Raw genomic sequence first — 17,462 nt, 5'->3', positions numbered from 1 at the left:
CTTGGCTTCTTGTCATCAATTTATCACCTTGTTTAGAGGTCGAGTTTTTCATCATTGGTGAAATTTTTCCAGAGAATGAAGGGTCCCACGGTTCGTGCCAAAATGTTAATGCTGATTTTCAGTTCTAGGATTGAACGGTTTTCTAGGATCGAACGGTTGGTAGAGATTTACCGTACAAATCCTGCACACTTATATGAGGAGATGAAGGATCTTGGAGATCAAACTCTAAATTTTTTGTATTATTAAAACCAAAAATTGATGTTTGCATTCAACAATTAAGATAAGAAAAGATAACAAGAAGTAAACTAACTAGAAAATGTAACTTTCACCGATCGGAAATTGGCCGAAGAAAATGGAGATGGGGATCATGCACCGGAGAGAATTCTTACGTGTGTTTACTTTTTCTTCCCCTCAAATGAGTGGGAGAGTCCTCTTTTAAAAGGGGATCATATCATACTTATTACATTAGTGTAAGGGTTATGTGTCGCTTCCCAGCTGGGCTAGAAGTTAACAGAACCATATTCGGAGTATGTACTAGTCGAAGCTTAATGTCTTTATCATGTGATTTTGAGATCCGATCTCTAACGACTTCGTCTGATGTGGCCAAAGGAGTCATGAGATTTGTTACCGAAGGAGAGGGAAATGTGATCTATTACTGATCGTCGGATCATCTCTTGACACATGTTCGGATCGTGAGGGACAAGACCGATTTTACCCCTAACAGAACCTAGAAACCCGTAAACTGCAACCATTTCCTTCCCCTCTCAACCAAGATCGTACAGAGTAACCCGAGAAGAAACCCAAGAGAAAAACCTCGAGAGAAACTCTCTCTCTCTCTCTCTCTCTCCACCATACTCTTTGGTTATGTAGTTTAAATATCTAGGTTTTCTAAAAAACCTAAAAGCAATACCTTTCTCGATTTGCCTTCCCATCACCAGTAGAAAACCTATTTATTTTAGGTTACTAGTGGTGATGGGAAACAAGACAACTTTCCCAACATACTCTATATACTAAGGTTCAAAAGTTTATTTGGAACTAATCAAGATATGCACTCTTTTTTCTTGTTCTAAAAGCTAATGGTGCAAAAATAATCGTTCATGAAGCTATTCAAAACGTCAAAACTAACAGGTTACTACATCATGCCAGAATTGATTCGAACCCTTCAACTCTTTATAAATAAGAGGTGTTTTAGCATGCAAGGAACCGTAGCGGTTTCCAAACCTTATGGGGTATACCGGCTCCCTCTTTATTTTGAATTAAAATTGTAAATTTCCACTGCTATATGATTTCTGTTACACTAAGGCCAAGCATGACAACCATGATTTTTTTTTGCATGATAAATTAGTTTCTCAAGTGGTGAGAGAGGGTTAGGGGACGGGTGGGAGAAGGAAAGACTTGAAAGGGGATGAATCCAGGAAAAAAATAATTCATGATAGCTATACATGCTCTATAACGTCTACAAAATCTAGAAGATACCCTCACTTATTTTCGTAGTATAATTTAAGGGGCACAACCTATTTATGTTATGGCCCAACAAGTGAATCATTTGGATCATCATATGAAGTGGGCTGTACAATACTTCTTCTAAAATACTAGACTATCCGACCATATAGCATATAAAATCTCTAAAATTGCCTGCACATATATAACTAGGGGTGGACATGGTGGTTCGGTTTTGGGCTAAACCCAGAACCGAACCATATATAATTAGTTCCCTAAAATTGGACCTAGAACCAAACCATATATGTGTGGAACTGACCGAACCGAACCAGAACTATATATAATCGGTTCGGTTCTCGGTTTACCCAACCTTCACCAATGACCCTGTTTATATATGAATCACAAGCACTAATAGTAACAGTAACATGCACAAATTTGGGCAATGCAAAACTTATATGAAGTATGAAGAAGTACAAACAGGTGTTATGCACAAATTTTGGCAATGCATGAAACCATGAACTACAAAATTGGGAAATAATCAGGCCCTAATATCCAAAGCAAAAATCACATTAAACCAATTCGGTTCTCGGTTCGGTTTTCGGTTCCAAGATCCCAAACCCAGAACCGAACCGAATTTGCACCGGTTCTCGGATTTCTGAACCGGAACCGAACCATATAGAAATGGAACCGAACCGAACCAAATGGTTTGAACCGGAACCATGTCCACCCCTATATATAACATTTGAACCCAAATAAATAATAGGAACGCTATACTAAGGTGTGCCCTTGCCTAATTAAGATGAAAGAACACCCTAATTGGTCTAAAGTCATGAGAGTACTTTTATAATGGCCCCAAAAACCGTAAAATTCAAACAAATTGAATGCACTTTTGTGACTTTGAACCAATGGGGGCGCCCTTTAGTTAGGCATTCCTAAATGTACCATAAAACCCACTTCATAGGATGATCCAAGCCTTTGGGCCATGACATGAATAGGTTTTCCCCCTTAAATCATCTCTATAGGATGATCTTAACCATCTGATCTATAGATATTTATAGATCATCTTGTGGAAATAATTTTCGGGGTGAACCTATTTTACGTTGTGGACCAACAAATGAACGGCTTGGATCATCAAATGAAGTGCTCTCCAATGTACATTTTGAAAAGAGAATTTATATGGGGCCGTGCATGCACGTACGGCCCAAAATACAGTGGGCCCACACCCTATCGATGTAAAGGCCCAACAAATGAATGGTTTAGATCATCCATAAAATGTGGGCTCTACTGTATTTTGGGGCTGCCAGTGCATGAGCGTCCACCATACTATTTCTCTTTTGAAAATACTAGACTTCACGCTCGCTCCCCTTATAAAATTCTCAAACCTCATTTCTGAAATTCGGTTGTATTGGGAGCGATAAGCCTCTATTCTATCGCTCGAAATAACTCGAATTAGGGTTTTCTCTTGCTCGAAATATCTCCGAATTAGGGTTTTCGTCTGTAACATCTTCCATCTACAACCTACGATTTCTTCCTCCAGGTATTCATGGATTCGATTTTTTTACTTCTTGTTGTGATTGAGTTAATGTTTGCTGCAATTTAGGGCTCCAAGTTCTTGGTTTTTAGTTTCATGGGTTCGTTTATTTTTTCGAGATCTCTCTCTGTTTTAGTTCCTGTTTTATTTCCATCGAGTTTTTTAAGTTTTTGTTTAATGAGTTAATGTTGGCTTCGATTTATGGGTTCGAGTTCGTATTTTTTAGTTTCATGGCTTTATTTTTATTTCTTACCATTTCTTCTTGGTTTCGATTTTTCTCTCTCTTTTGGGGGTTTTCATTCATGTCCAGATGAATGTTTGATTTGGGGGTGATTTAGGGTTTTTTTATCATAACAGATTTTGATGTTATCTTTTCATGCCAAGTTTTTGGTATTTTTGTAGAGGGATTTTGTCTCTCTTGGGTTTTGTGTTTCTGCTCAAAATTGGATATGTATTTCCACCATGGTTTAAAATTTCGGTTTCGGTACCGGTTTCGGACCCCTGGAATTTCGAAATTTCGGCCGAAATCCGGTACCACAAAGAAAAGGGTATTTTATTTAAATTTCGGGCAAAATGGTCGAAATTCCGAAATTTTGGCCCAAATAAATGACCGTTTCGGGGACAGGCCATGATTTCCACTAATTTCTCTTGATTCAGGTAGCTACAATGGGCGGAAGAGCTATTGTGTCAGATGACGAAGGTAATGATAGAGTTCCTTTCAAATTCTTCTCTAGATTTCTAGATTTATCTTTTTTTTCTTCTTCTCATTTTTGTTTTGTTTTTGGCAGATGAGATTGATGAGGAAGAGAGACAGGTGCGAGTGCCCGTCGATGAGAGGGATGAGGATGAGGATGATGAAGAAGAAGGTCTGTTTTTTTGGATTTTTTTTTTGTCATTCTGTGGGTTTTTAGGGTTTGGGTACATCTCATGTTTGAGAAAATCCTCTCCCTTTTTCTTCTGGTTCTAGGGTTTCAAATGGCTTCTGTTTCTGTTGGATGTTAGGGTTTCAGGTTATCATGTGCAGTTTGTCTTCTCATTTTCTGATTTCTGATTTGCTGCTTTGTTTCTTCTCATTTTCTGTTTTCTATGAGCATACTATCAAGTTTTATTCCAAGTTTTTTTTAATACTTCTACTGCTTTTATTTTATCAGTTTCTCCTCTACTATTTTGGTTTTTGTGTGAATGCAATTATGTTTCTCTAGGAAATATTTCTTTTGAGAATTTCTGTGTTGTATTGAATTTGGTTTTGGAGGTTGTTTGGCTTACTCTTTTATTGATTGATTGCTGTGATGTAATGAAGATGGAGATTTTGATGATATTATCTTATTATTTTGTTTTTAAATGATATCTTCTTTGGTGAGTGCCACTATTTTTTTTTTTGGTTCTTTGTTCTTTTCTCTTAAATGTAGCCATTGTGCTTTAAGCACTTCTGCTTGCTTTTGATTTCCGGAATTTGCTCTTGATATTCATCTTTATGAAGAATCCTGTTGTTCCGATTTCCAGTCTATAGGTGTTGTGAGATGGTCTTGATAGTATTATTATGTCTGTTTTTTTCTCTTCTGAATTCTGTTAGTCTTCTTATTTTGACAAGGGAATCTTGTTATCTCTTTGTTTGCTTTGCATTATCTTCGCCTAGGTCTAGATGATCAGTTTTTGTTATGCTGTTTTATTGGGTTTCTGTTGGTAAGCAGAAGAGGGGCAGGATGAGTATGAGAAGGATGGGTTTATAGTAGATGACGTAGAGGAAGAAGAACAAGATGAGGAAGAGGAAAAGGACAGTGAGGAGGAGGAGAAACAAAAGAAGAAAAAGAGGCGGAAAAGGTAATATGTGATTTTTATCTTCTTTTTGTTTACGTATATCGGTTTTTCTTGTTAGTAATCATTTGTTTTTGCACACTTCAGAGAATCTGAGAAGAATTATGTTCTCGATGAAGATGACTACGAGTTGCTTCAGGACAATAACATTACTGGCTTCCGTCGGCCCAAACTTGTTAGTTTTTAGGCTCTTTCATTTCATCTTCTTGTTTGTTATTTTAACCTAGCGTTGGAAATTGGTGGGTTAATCTCATATATCGACTTCTTACTTGAAAATGAGCAGGGGGCTAACAAATTCAAACGTTTGAAAAAAGCTGGGAGGGACACTGAGCAGGAAGAGCGATCTGGGTTCTCTGATGAAGAGGAAGTTGACAAAAGCAGTCGGAGTGGCCGTACTGCAGAGGAAAAACTTAAGCGCAGTTTATTTGGTGATGACGAAGGTTGTTACCTCGGCTATCGTTTTCTTGACTGTGGTTATTATTAGTTTTTTCATTTCTTATTGGATGGTTGAATTCATTATAATGTTCCTAGGGCCACCTCTCGAGGATATCGCCGAAGAGGAAGAACAGCCAGAGGAGGAGGAAGATGTGGATATCGGCGAAGAGGATGAAATGGCAGACTTTATTGTGGATGAGGAGGAAGTTGACGAGAATGGCGCTCCTGTGAGGTATACTTTTCTATGCGGAATATGCAGTTGTTACTCATTTCTGCTTACCGTTGTGTTTCTTGAATGATCTTTCTCATTATTACTCTCTTCTCTTTCATTTCGGGTATGACACTGGTAAATTCTTTGCTTCTCTAGGAGGAGGAAACCGAGTAAAAAGAAGTCTAGGCCAGCATTTGGAGTTTCGTCGTCTGCATTGCAGGAGGCTCACGACATATTCGGTGATGTTGATGAACTCCTGATGCTTCGCAAGCAAGGCTTTGCAAAGGGTGGTAATTATGATGATTCTGGTGAGTGGAGAGAAAAACGGCTCGAAGATGAATTTGAACCTTTTATTCTTACGGAGAAGTATATGACTGAAAAGGATGACCGGATACGTGAGATTGATGTTCCAGAAAGGATCCAGGTCATATATATTTTATACCCTTATCATTTTGTCTTTTCTCCTGAAATATTATTAACAAATTCCACTGTTCAGGTGTAATTTATCTATGTTTTTAGCCCTGAACACTACATCAAACTAAATTTTTTTTCTCTGCAGTTATATGAAGAAATTACTGGCCCTGTTCCAACAGACGAGACGAGCATACAAGATGCGAGTACCTGGATTTTTAGCCAGCTCAAAGCGTCTGATAAGGAAGATAAGGATGACACTGGCAATGACCATCATAGTGAGAAAATGAGCAAGGAAGAAACTGAAAAAAAGGATCTTGGGGAGAAAATTTACAAGGAAGAAATTGGAAGAGTATTGGTGATGCTGCATCGCCAAAAGCTTGACGTAAGGATTTTTGTTTTACATTATTGAAGTATGTTGACGTCATACATGTATTCTCGTGACAGTCTGATACTGCTATTGTTCTCAACTGTGTAGATTCCTTTTATTGCCACATATCGCAAGGAAGATTGCCTTAACCTTTTGAAAGACGAAGACCCGGAGGAACATGTGGTACTGGAGAGTGAGGATGGAGCTGAGAAAACACATAAACTGAAATGGCATAAGGTAATTCTGTTTCTCATGGGATTAACCAATTCAGAACAAGATCTTGCATAGAATGTTTTGTGTAGAGTGTATTTATTGGTTTTCTAGCTAGTAAAATGCAGTGCTGAAGTGCCAGAAGTATTGTTCTGCAGAAACTGTGGGCCATCCAGAACCTGCACAGAAAATGGCTGCTTCTTCAGAAGCAGAAGAAGGCTCTTCAGCTGTACTACAATAAGCGCTCTCAAGAAGAAGCTCAACGGCTGGATCATGAAACAAGGCTTAAACTGAATCAACAGCTTTTTGAATCTATTACTAAGTTCCTTAAGGATGCTGAATCAGAGAGAGAGGTTTCTGATGTTGACTCAAAGTTTAATCTGCATTTCCCTCCAGGTGAAGTGGGTGTAGAAGAGGGACAATTTAAGAGGCCAAAGAGGAAGTCATTTTATAGTATTTGTAGTAAGGCTGGTCTGTGGGAAGTTTCCAGCAAGTTTGGATTTAGCTCGGAACAATTTGGGATGCTCCTAAGCCTAGAAAATATGGTATGAATAGTTTATCTTTACATTTTACTCTCTTTTTAAATAATATTTAACAAATGTAGCATCACTTTATTCCAGCGTTTGGAAGAATTGGAGGATGCCAAGGAAACTCCTGAAGAAGTAGCTGCGAATTTTACATGTGCAATGTTTGAGACTCCACAAGATGTGCTGAGAGGTGCCAGACACATGGTAGGCTTTTATTTCTTGTTTGTCTCCCCAGTATATGTATGATACTAATGTTATCATGGTTTTGAGTTACACCGTGTTATTTTTTTCTCGTTCCAGGCAGCGGTAGAAATCGGTTGTGAGCCGCGTGTCAGGAAACATGTTCGTACTATCTTCATGGTGAATGCTAGGGTTTCAACAAAGCCTACCCCTGATGGAAATGCAGCTATAGATTCATTTCATGAGTATGCAGGTGTAAAGTGGCTGCGTGATAAGCCATTAACTGCATTCAAAGATGCGCAATGGCTTCTCATCCAGAAAGCAGAAGAAGAAAAGTACCTTCAAGTGACTATAAAATTGCCTGATGATGTTCAGAATAAATTAATAAGTGAATCTAATGTTTATTATACTAGTGATGGTGTTAGTAGATTTGCTACACTCTGGAATGAGCAACGCAAGTTGATATTGAAAGATGCTTTCTTTGATTTTCTTCTTCCTTCAATGGAAAAGGAAGCTCGAAGCCTGTTGACAACAAGAGCTAAGAACTGGCTACTTCTGGAATACGGAAAACAGGTGTGGAATAAAGTCTCAGTTGCACCATATCCACTGAAGGACAATGATTCGGATGATGCTGCACCAAGAGTCATGGCTTGCTGTTGGGGACCTGGAAATCCAGCTACGACATTTGTGATGTTGGATTCATCAGGAGAAATGCTCGATGTGTTGTACACGGGATCTATCAGTGTTCGTTCCCAGAGTGTTAACGAGCAGCAACGGAAGAAAAATGACCAACAACGGGTCCTAAAGTTCATGATGGACCACCAACCCCATGTTGTTGTATTGGGAGCTGTAAATTTGTCTTGTACACGTCTAAAGGATGATATTTTTGAGGTATGCACTCCAAATTCTTTCCAACTTTTTACTGAATTTATTCTAATGGGATCATTGTTGGGACTGTAGTTAGCAAGGTGCAGGGTGACAAAAAAAAAAGCAAAAAAAATACTGTTTTTACTTCTTTTAATATGATTTCAGCCAGAGAGAGAGAGAGAGAGAGAGAGAGAGAGAGAGAGAGTAAAGAATCCAAGAGTATCTTGAAAATGTGAACGACAAGGGGTGAAACATATGGGGTTTATATGGTTGTAAAAAAAAAAAACGAATTTTAAGATGTCTTTTTCCAAATATGTAAGTTTTGCTAACTATTGTTGGGATTTGTGTTGACCACTGTTCTTTTGGTATCTTGAACAAGGTTAATAGAGATGCGTGTATTGCACTTGCTTTCATGCACGGACACAAGCATATTTGATACTTACAAAACCAATTGAATATGCAAAATGTTCAGATTTAGCGTAACTTTTTCAACCTTAACCTAAAATCGTCAAAAGGGAACATTAGAAATATCTTATGTGGTTGTTTTTCAATTATTATCATTGCATTGAAATTTTGAGCAACAAGACTCAAATTTGCCAAATGCTTTGCAGAGGGAGTATTCTTTCGATATACACATGATTTTGCCCATGCAGAAAATAATCTACATCTTTTAGCATAGTTTAGTCACCTGCGTATGCCGAGTCACATCCAAGGACTATTCTTTCGATATACACATGATTTTGCACATGCAGAAAAGTATCACATCCAAGGACTCCTGATCCCTATCTTATGTATTTCTAACAATAGTTTACTTTAAATTTGCATAAAAAAAATACAATAATTGATGTAACTAGTTGGGAAAACATGAGTGAAGTTTATAGCGATTGGTAGTAAACATTCGGATATTGATAGTAGAGATCAATGAAGATGATTGGAATCACTCTAATCTAATTTAGGGATCCAGAGCTCCTAAAACGTGAAAATTGCAGTAAAAACAAGCTAAATCCCTGCAATCCGAACTTATGTATGTATGTATCTATAATGTAAATTTGATTAGTTGATATTCTTATTCAGATGGGAAAGAATAGAAGAGGAGCTAGGAGACAAGTCTCGTGGGAGAGAGTGCATAGATCTGATTTCATTAAGCTGTAGCTGATGTTCACACTGTATTATATACATGTAGAGAAAGGACTTAAGCACCCTTAATGAGGGCACTAAGAAACATGATGTATGGATGAACTTTGTGCATATTTTAATAGTTCCCCTAGAGCTAATATGTTCTTCTAAACAGTCAGCTTGCCAACCAGATGCACATGATGGTTTGTAGTGAGGCCCTTCTTAAAACAGTAGTCGATCTCTATATATTTGGCGTTGGTGGGCCATGTGATAAACTTGATTGCACGGGTTCTGAGATAACTTGATCGCACTCTGATTTACACAGTTGAAACTGATAATTTTTTTAAGTTGAATCCAATTAAGTTACTAGTTTTTTGCTTAATGTCTAGTGTCATGTGACACGGTATGTGATACCTGTATCTGTCTTTATCCTCTAGTTTTTGGAAAAAACTGAGTCGTATCTTTATTCTATGTATGTGAAACTATTTCCATATATATGCTTGCACACCATTGATTGGCTGTATTATACAAGATTACTTTGAGATGCAGCATTTGAGCTAAATGTTTGCTATTTTTTGACAAGGCTGTCTATGGAAGGTTTCTGTATCCTTTAATATCTCTTCTCTTACCTCCAGTTTCTCATTGTGGTTCTTCGTCTGCTATCATGGAGATGCAAATGGTTATTATTTTTCTTGTTAAAGTATGTCTATAATAATAATAGCAGGAAACTAGTAATAATAAAAAATTAATAATGGTTATTTTCTGATGTGAATGAAACTATAAGCATGCTAGATTCCAATAAGGTCTCCTCAATCTACTATTTTGAAAGAATCTCCACAGATTGTAATTTATATTTGCTGTTTTAATTCCTCAGATCATTTTTAAAATGTTTGAGGAGCGTCCAGGTGAAATAACCCAAGAAATGGATGGGATAAGTGTTGTTTATGGGGATGAATCTCTGCCTCGTCTCTATGAAAATTCACGCATTTCTTCTGATCAGCTACCTGGACATCCAGGTAAGACACTATTTTTCTTGCTACTTAATGAATACTTGATGATTTTGTATCACAAATAATATTCCTTTACAATTCAAAAAAAGAAAGAAAGAATAATAGTCCTTTATGTTTGCAGGCATTGTTAAACGGGCTGTGGCTCTTGGCCGTTACCTTCAAAATCCTTTGGCAATGATTGCAACTCTATGCGGACCTGGGAGGGAGATATTGTCTTGGAAGCTCAGCTCTTTGGAGAAATTTCTGAACCCTGATGAAAAGTACGAGGTGGTTGAGCAAGTCATGATAGATGCCACCAACCAAGTTGGTGTTGACATAAATTTGGCAGGAAGCCATGAGTGGCTTTTCGCTCCATTACAATTTGTTTCAGGGCTTGGACCCAGAAAAGCTTCTGCTTTACAAAGAGCATTGGTACGAGCTGGAGCTGTTTACAGCCGAAAAGCGATTACAATGAATGGAGTACTTAAAAAAAAGGTGTTTATCAATGCAGCTGGTTTTTTTCGTGTCCGTCGTAGCGGGCTGGCAACTACTAGTAGTCATATTATTGACTTATTGGATGATACAAGAATCCATCCGGAGTCGTATGACATGGCAAAAAAAATGGCCAAGGATTGCTATGCTAATGCTATTGGCGAGGACGCAAATGAGATGGATGATGATGCACAGGAGATGGCAATTGAATATGTTAGGGGACAGACAAATACACTAAGATCTCTTGATATTTCTGCATATGCTCCAAGTCAAAAACAGACTGGAAAAATGGTCACCCTTGAAGATATAAGGATGGAGTTGCTACATGGATTTCAGGATTGGCGTAGCCCTCACAGAGAACCAGATCAGGATGAGGAGTTCTATATGATTTCTGGCGAAACCGAGGATACCCTTGCAGAAGGAAGAATTGTGCAGGCAAAGGTTCGTCGGGTGCAACCCCAACGTATAATGTGTGTGCTTGAACCTTCTGGTTTGACGGGGTTGATAACTAAGGAAGAGTTTCCGGATAAAAATAAACATAATTTTACTGAAATGGTAATCGAAGACTCCATACTCACTTGCAAGATTAAACAAATTCAAAAGAACAGATACCAAGTGCTCCTAACTTGTAAAGAGAGGGATTTAAGGAATAACCAGTTTCGAGATGATCAAAAGCTGGATCATTACTATCAAAAAGAAGAAAGCTCTTTACAGAGTGAGCAAGAGAAAGCTCGCAAAGACAAGGAGCTTGCAAAGAAGTATTTCAAGCCAAGGATGATTGTTCATCCCCGGTTTCAAAATTTCACAGCTGACGAAGCGATGGAGGTTTGTTTCTAGTGGTGTTAAAATATCATTTTAATTTCATAATTATGGGTTATCAATTTCCTTACCATACTCCTGAAGCTTGTTTCTGTCTATTGTGCAAATAGTTCCTGTCAGACAAGGACGCAGGTGAAAGCATTATCCGGCCTAGTTCTAGGGGGCCCTCCTTTTTGACTTTAACTCTGAAAGTGTCTGATGGAGTTTACTCTCATAAAGACATAGTTGAGGGTGGAAAAGAACATAAGGACATCACAAGCTTGCTTCGTCTTGGGAAAACTTTAAAAATTGGGGATGACACTTTTGAGGATTTGGATGAGGTTGGTATACATTCTTTTCCACTACGCTCTAGAAATGTTTACTCTTTTTGGCTGATTTTGTCGTTTTCTTTTTTTTTTCTTTTTTTCTTTTTTGCTTTTCATTTAAAAAACTGTTGACTGCACCAGCAACTTTTAAGGCTTTGAAACTTATGAAATTATGATGTTTACTCTTTATATAATGCGACAAAGTATTGTTTAATTTTCAGATGATGGCTAACTCTCTGTCTCATTGTTAGACTATCCCTATCTTTGGGAAACTAACTAATACATTTATTGTTACCATTACAAAAAATAAATATATTTAGGGAAATGTTATCAGCACCTTATTTTGGTATTTGCACAAACCCAACTTTGTTTTCTTCTTTAATTGGCTTGTGAGAGCTTTTTTGGGAAATGTAATAGCCTTTTGACAGCTCTTTAAATACTAAAAGACAAGGTGGGTTAGAAAATACCTAAAATATTCAATCAATTAAAGGTCTTTGTTTTTCTAATGAGTTCAATTAGAAGTTTTCTTGTATCAGAATTGATTTAGAGGTCCCTAAGTATCGAGGAATGCCCTATGATCCTGATGATTTGGAATAAACATTTTGGTCCTAAACCTGGCATAATTCATGAACTCACGAATAACCAAAAACCTCTTCTTTTGAGGAAAGTTTGGTCCTAAAGTTTTCATATATTGCATAGCTGTTTGCGTGCATGATAATGGTCATTTTCTTTTTGTTTTGTTTTAGATTTAACAATTTCTTTCCAAATTAGCTCACAATTAATAGGCCATCTAGATATTTTCAGGTAATGGTATGAATAGAAAGTATTCTGTGGAACTAATGTCAATTGGTGGTATTTCCTATATATATTTTTGTGGATCTTTTCTCAATGATTGATCGTTGTAAGATTTGTTTTGGTTCTCATTTTAAGATTCTTATTCTCTTAGTATACGTTTGAATTTACACCCGAAAATTGATTTGGTCCTTTTTGTATTACAGTAGACACACATGTTGCCCTTCAAAAAGGCATAAATTGCACCCAAATTGCAACTTGGTGTAACATCCAAATGCACCTTTGGGCAAGGTTTTTACTTTTAAGTGCAGCGTTCAGTATGCATGTCGGTCATCACTGGAATGGAAACATGTCGGTTTCGGTAATAGGTTTTCGTGGAAATCTAAAATCACATAAGTTTATGGAAATGAATGCAAATGATGAAAATTTTAAGATGAACTCTACGAAACGCTAGCATAAGCACAAATTCACACTTTTAAACTACACTACATATGCAGGACAACCATCCATGATGGTTTAACAAGATCTAACACCTAATGACATGCTTGTTGTGAATTGCCTGGAACAACAAGGTCCATTCTATACTGAAAATGTATACAGCCACACATACATATGCTTCAAATAAACACAAAATGTCACTCCATTCATTAATTAAAATAAGTTCTAACTCCTTTATTTTGTTGATTGGACTAGAATAACTCACATATAAAAAAACTAGAAGCTAATGTGCGTAATTATAAGTATTTTACCGAATAAAGAAAAATATTACAAGTCTTTTTCTGAAATATTATTTATCCATATTTTTAGGTATTTTCTAATAAAATAAATAAAACACTTAATTTTTAAAATGAAAAAATATGACTCCGTGAAGTGGTAGATCGGGCAAGATGAACTCACATATAATATAATTATAAGTTCTATTTCAAAAATAAAAATAAATTATAAACTAACCTCATATGATTCGGTTTGACTCAAAAATATACTTTTTCCTAATTTTCAAAACCATAAATCCTTGAAAAATGAAATTCATGCATGAATCCATATGCAAATACACCAAATTAACAATTAGTTGATGCATGTGCACCATAATTGATGAAGCCAGCAAAGAAAAAAGCATAAAATCAGCACTTCCAAGCAAACATGTTAAAATCCAAGCTTCTTTATGCACTTTGGTCAAAATTTCGGCATATTGATTTAAGTTTTGTAATTTACATAATAAAATGGTTGCGTTTCGATCATCTTGACTGACGTTAGCCAAATCTGACCGAAAGATTTTGTTTCGATCGGGATGGAAATGGAAACATGTCGGCCATTTCATGTCGGTTTCGCTCGACATTTAAAACTATGTCTTTAAAGAGGATTTTTGATCTGCTTATATTGCCTTTCCTTTCTTAGACGATATTTTCAAATTTGACTTTCAATTTGTGAAGCTCAACTTGTATGGTACCATGAGAGAATATTTAATCATCTAAATTCCCTTGTTATGTAGTCTCTATTTTTACACATTTGCTAGCGTCCATCGCAGAAGGAATTTCGCACATGGCCTGTTGCATCTGACAACAGCCACACCATAAATGAAGACAAAATCTGCTGAAAAGTGAGCTGGTGTGGCTGCTGTCAGATGCAACAGGCCATGTGCGAAATGCCTTCTGCGATGGACGCTAGGAAATCCCCTATTTTTATTTGTTACAATTAGTTTTTATCGAAGGGTTTATATTAAGTTTCATTCTTCATTCTTTCTTTGATTTTTTTCTTTTCTTTTTGTCCTGAAATAATTCAAGTCTTGGACTGGCATTTCTTTTATGTTTTTTGTCCTTTTCCTTCTTTTTTTCTTCTTTTGCATCTGTTTGCACTTACATGCTTATCTGTACTTGAATCTCTAGGTCATGGACAGATATGTTGACCCACTGGTTACCCATCTGAAGACCATGCTTTCATACCGCAAATTCAAGAAGGGCTCAAAGACAGAAGTTGACGACCTTCTAAGAACGGAGAAAGATGAGAATCCAACGAGGATAGTTTACTGTTTTGGCATTTCTCATGATCATCCAGGAACTTTTATTTTGTCATATATACGGAGCTCAAATCCACATCATGAGTACATTGGCCTGTATCCAAAGGGCTTCAGGTTTCGGTCAGAAGATTTTGATAACATTGACCGTCTCGTGCATTATTTTCAGAGACATATTAATGATTTGCAGAGGGATTCAGTGCCATCAATCCGATCAGTTGCTGCAATGGTACCAATGAGAAGCCCTGCAACTGGGGGTTCCTCTGGCGGGGGATCTGTTGGCAGTGGTTGGGGTGGTGGGTCCTCAGACAGGGAGAGATCTTCCACTCCAGGTTCAAGAACTGGTAAGCAAATAAGAAACTATTTCCTGTTCTTGAACACAAGTGCTAACCTTGGTTAAATTCCATCTTATACTACCATTCTAGCTGAGATATCTACTGTGACCATACTGTGCTTTCATTCTTCATTACTTTTGCTTGGGAGCAATGCAGAAATAGGATGCATATGTTCTTTTACATGTGTTGAGTTTCTGGGAGATGAATTGAATCTTGTATTAATCTCCTCTTTTTCTTATGTGCTGAATAGGGAGAAATGATTATAGGAGTGGTGGTGTGAGGGATGGGCACCCAAGTGGGCTGCCAAGGCCATATGGTGGGCGTGGTCGGGAGCGTGGCAGAGGAAACAACAATGGCGGTGATGGAAATGATTCGGGTTATGGTTCTTCCAAATGGGGGGAATCTGGGCCGAAGGATGATGACGGTGGATGGGGCAGTTTTCCTGGTGCTAAAGTGCAGAATTCGCCAGGTAGAGAAGCTTTTCCTGGGGGATGGGGTAGTAGTTCTAATGCTAATGCTGATAGTGGCTGGGGTGCTGGTGCTGGTGCTGGTAGTGGCAGCGGTAGTGGTGGTGGGGGCGGCAAAGGAACCTCTGGTTGGGTTTCTGGTAGTGGTGGTGGTTGGGATTCAGGTGGACTGAAGGACCCTGGGGCATCGAGTTCTGTTCCAGAGACTGGGAATTCGGGCTGGGGTTCTAAGAGAACTGGGTCGGCCCCTCCAGATAGTGGGAATGGTGGGTGGTCTGGTGGTGGTGGCGGTGGGTGGAATTAGTGGTTGGCTAGGTGATTGAAGAAAGGAAAATAAAAAATGGAGGAAAATTGTAATTCTGTCATGTTCTAAGCTAATGAATGTTTTTTTTCCCTTGCTGGAGCATGAACTCCCATCTTTCCTACGTTTGTATAGGTTTATTATCTTTCTCATTTTGGTTGTGATGAAGTACGAGTAGATGAATTTGAACATTTTCCTTCCGCAGAAAATATGGCGGCTCATTCTGATGGAATTAGTATCCTTTTGTGTTACAGAAGTGGGTTCAGTCAGTCATTTCTTATGTGTATTTTCTACTGCTGTATCCAAATTTTCATTCTTCCGCAAATTATGAACTGTATATTAGATCTTGAAGTGAGGACTGACTATTATGTGCACAGTTGTACCTTCAAATTCTAAGGGTATTTGGCGGTTTGATTAACAAGTGATGAGGAAGCAGGACTCTTGAAGCAAGGGAGTGTGATATCAGTTCCTTATTTTCATTGAGTTTGGTGGCCTTATTTAGTTGGTAGAAGATGAATTTTAGCCATGTTTGGATTGAAGGGAATTTTTGGAAAAGCTTAGGAAGAAAAATTACAAGAATTTCCTAGCTTTTCATTGTTTGATTACACATGGAAAAAGTTAATTTTTGCAAACCAAACATGACCTAAGGCCCTCTTTGAATTGAGATGAATTTTTAAGGCACAGACTATCTACGTCCAGGACCAACAAATGAATGGTTTAGATCGTCCAAATATGTGGACCCAACTTCTACGTTTGCCGCTAGTATTTTTACGAGGAGAAATACGCTCAATTAACATATTCTTTCTCTTATAACCATATTAGAAAGGGTAAATATACGAGTACAAGTAGGGGCCCACTTGTTCAACTATCCTGTATTTCCAAAAATCAGAGGGTTAAAATCATCATCCCATGTATGCAAGGCCTAACAAATGAATGGTATGGATGGTTCAACAAGAGGGCCCCCACTTTTACTTTTACAGTTTTACCCCTGAAAACATCATTTAAGAACCCTACAAAAATGCTAATAGCTGGTCATGAAATCACCTTTCTCAAGCTTTAAACATGTAATAGACTTGCAAATGGAATTTATAATCTTTCTGTAGACCATGAATGCTAGCGATCCCCCTTTGAAAGGACTCTCTCTTTTAAAGCCCAAATTATGCCAATTATGTAACGCTAATTTCTCTCATCCCCTAGTAATCTCTCTCCCTCCCACTGGTGCATAGCCTTTTGTTATAGAGCTTGATTGGTTGGAAGGAAAGGCCTTTCCACATAGAAAAGGCTTTTTAGGAAAAACCTTTCTTTACATTATTCTAGAAAATATATTAATTGTTTGGTTCAACAAATATGGAAAGGAGAACCTTTTCCTAATAGAGTGTTTCTCCTACTTGAATGCTTGTAACATGAAGAATAAAAAATGAACACTTCATTTTTGAACTCACTGATGTCCTATGGCTATTAGGGTCCACATTTATATTAGCCCTCGTTTGGATACCAGCAAGAATTAGATTTGGATTTAGTTGATATTTTGAACTGGATCAGATCCTTAGATTTCCAAATCAGCTACAGCGGTGCAAAAAATTCCGATTTTCAAATCTTTTCTGCGATACACTATTTGGAAATCAATATTTGTGGCAACTTCCGTCACCATCACTACTCCTCGACGTTGCTCCGGCAACAACGATACCCCTCTCCTCTCTCTCTCTCTCTCTCTCTCTCTCTCTCTAAAGATGATTGATGTGTTTTGTATCCAAAATTCAAATCCAAATCAAAATACAAATGCATGAGGTATCCAAACGGGCCCTTAATGAGTTACAAATTAGTGGGGCCTACATAGA

General features: G+C 37.6%; 1 protein-coding gene across 1 annotated transcript; it reads left to right on the top strand.

Moving 5' to 3' along the window:
- Positions 1-2,838: 2,838 nt before the first annotated feature.
- On the top strand, positions 2,839-15,996 carry GTB1 (global transcription factor group B1). Its single transcript, XM_077363136.1, has 18 exons — positions 2,839-2,977; positions 3,629-3,671; positions 3,760-3,837; positions 4,663-4,792; positions 4,874-4,961; positions 5,070-5,226; positions 5,318-5,453; positions 5,589-5,856; positions 5,992-6,228; positions 6,322-6,450; positions 6,582-6,968; positions 7,044-7,154; positions 7,251-8,021; positions 9,988-10,129; positions 10,245-11,419; positions 11,524-11,733; positions 14,394-14,865; positions 15,107-15,996. Exons 2-18 carry the CDS (start codon positions 3,638-3,640, stop codon positions 15,625-15,627), a joined length of 5,046 nt encoding a protein of 1,681 aa, XP_077219251.1. The 5' UTR covers positions 2,839-2,977; positions 3,629-3,637; the 3' UTR covers positions 15,628-15,996.
- Positions 15,997-17,462: the final 1,466 nt, after the last annotated feature.

Source organism: Tasmannia lanceolata, unplaced genomic scaffold (genome assembly GCF_043159265.1).
Source record: "Tasmannia lanceolata isolate RefF3 unplaced genomic scaffold, GAP_Taslan_0.1 ptg000019l, whole genome shotgun sequence".
NCBI classification, from domain to species: Eukaryota; Viridiplantae; Streptophyta; class Magnoliopsida; order Canellales; family Winteraceae; genus Tasmannia; species Tasmannia lanceolata.
This window is presented reverse-complemented; position numbering and strand designations above follow the sequence as displayed.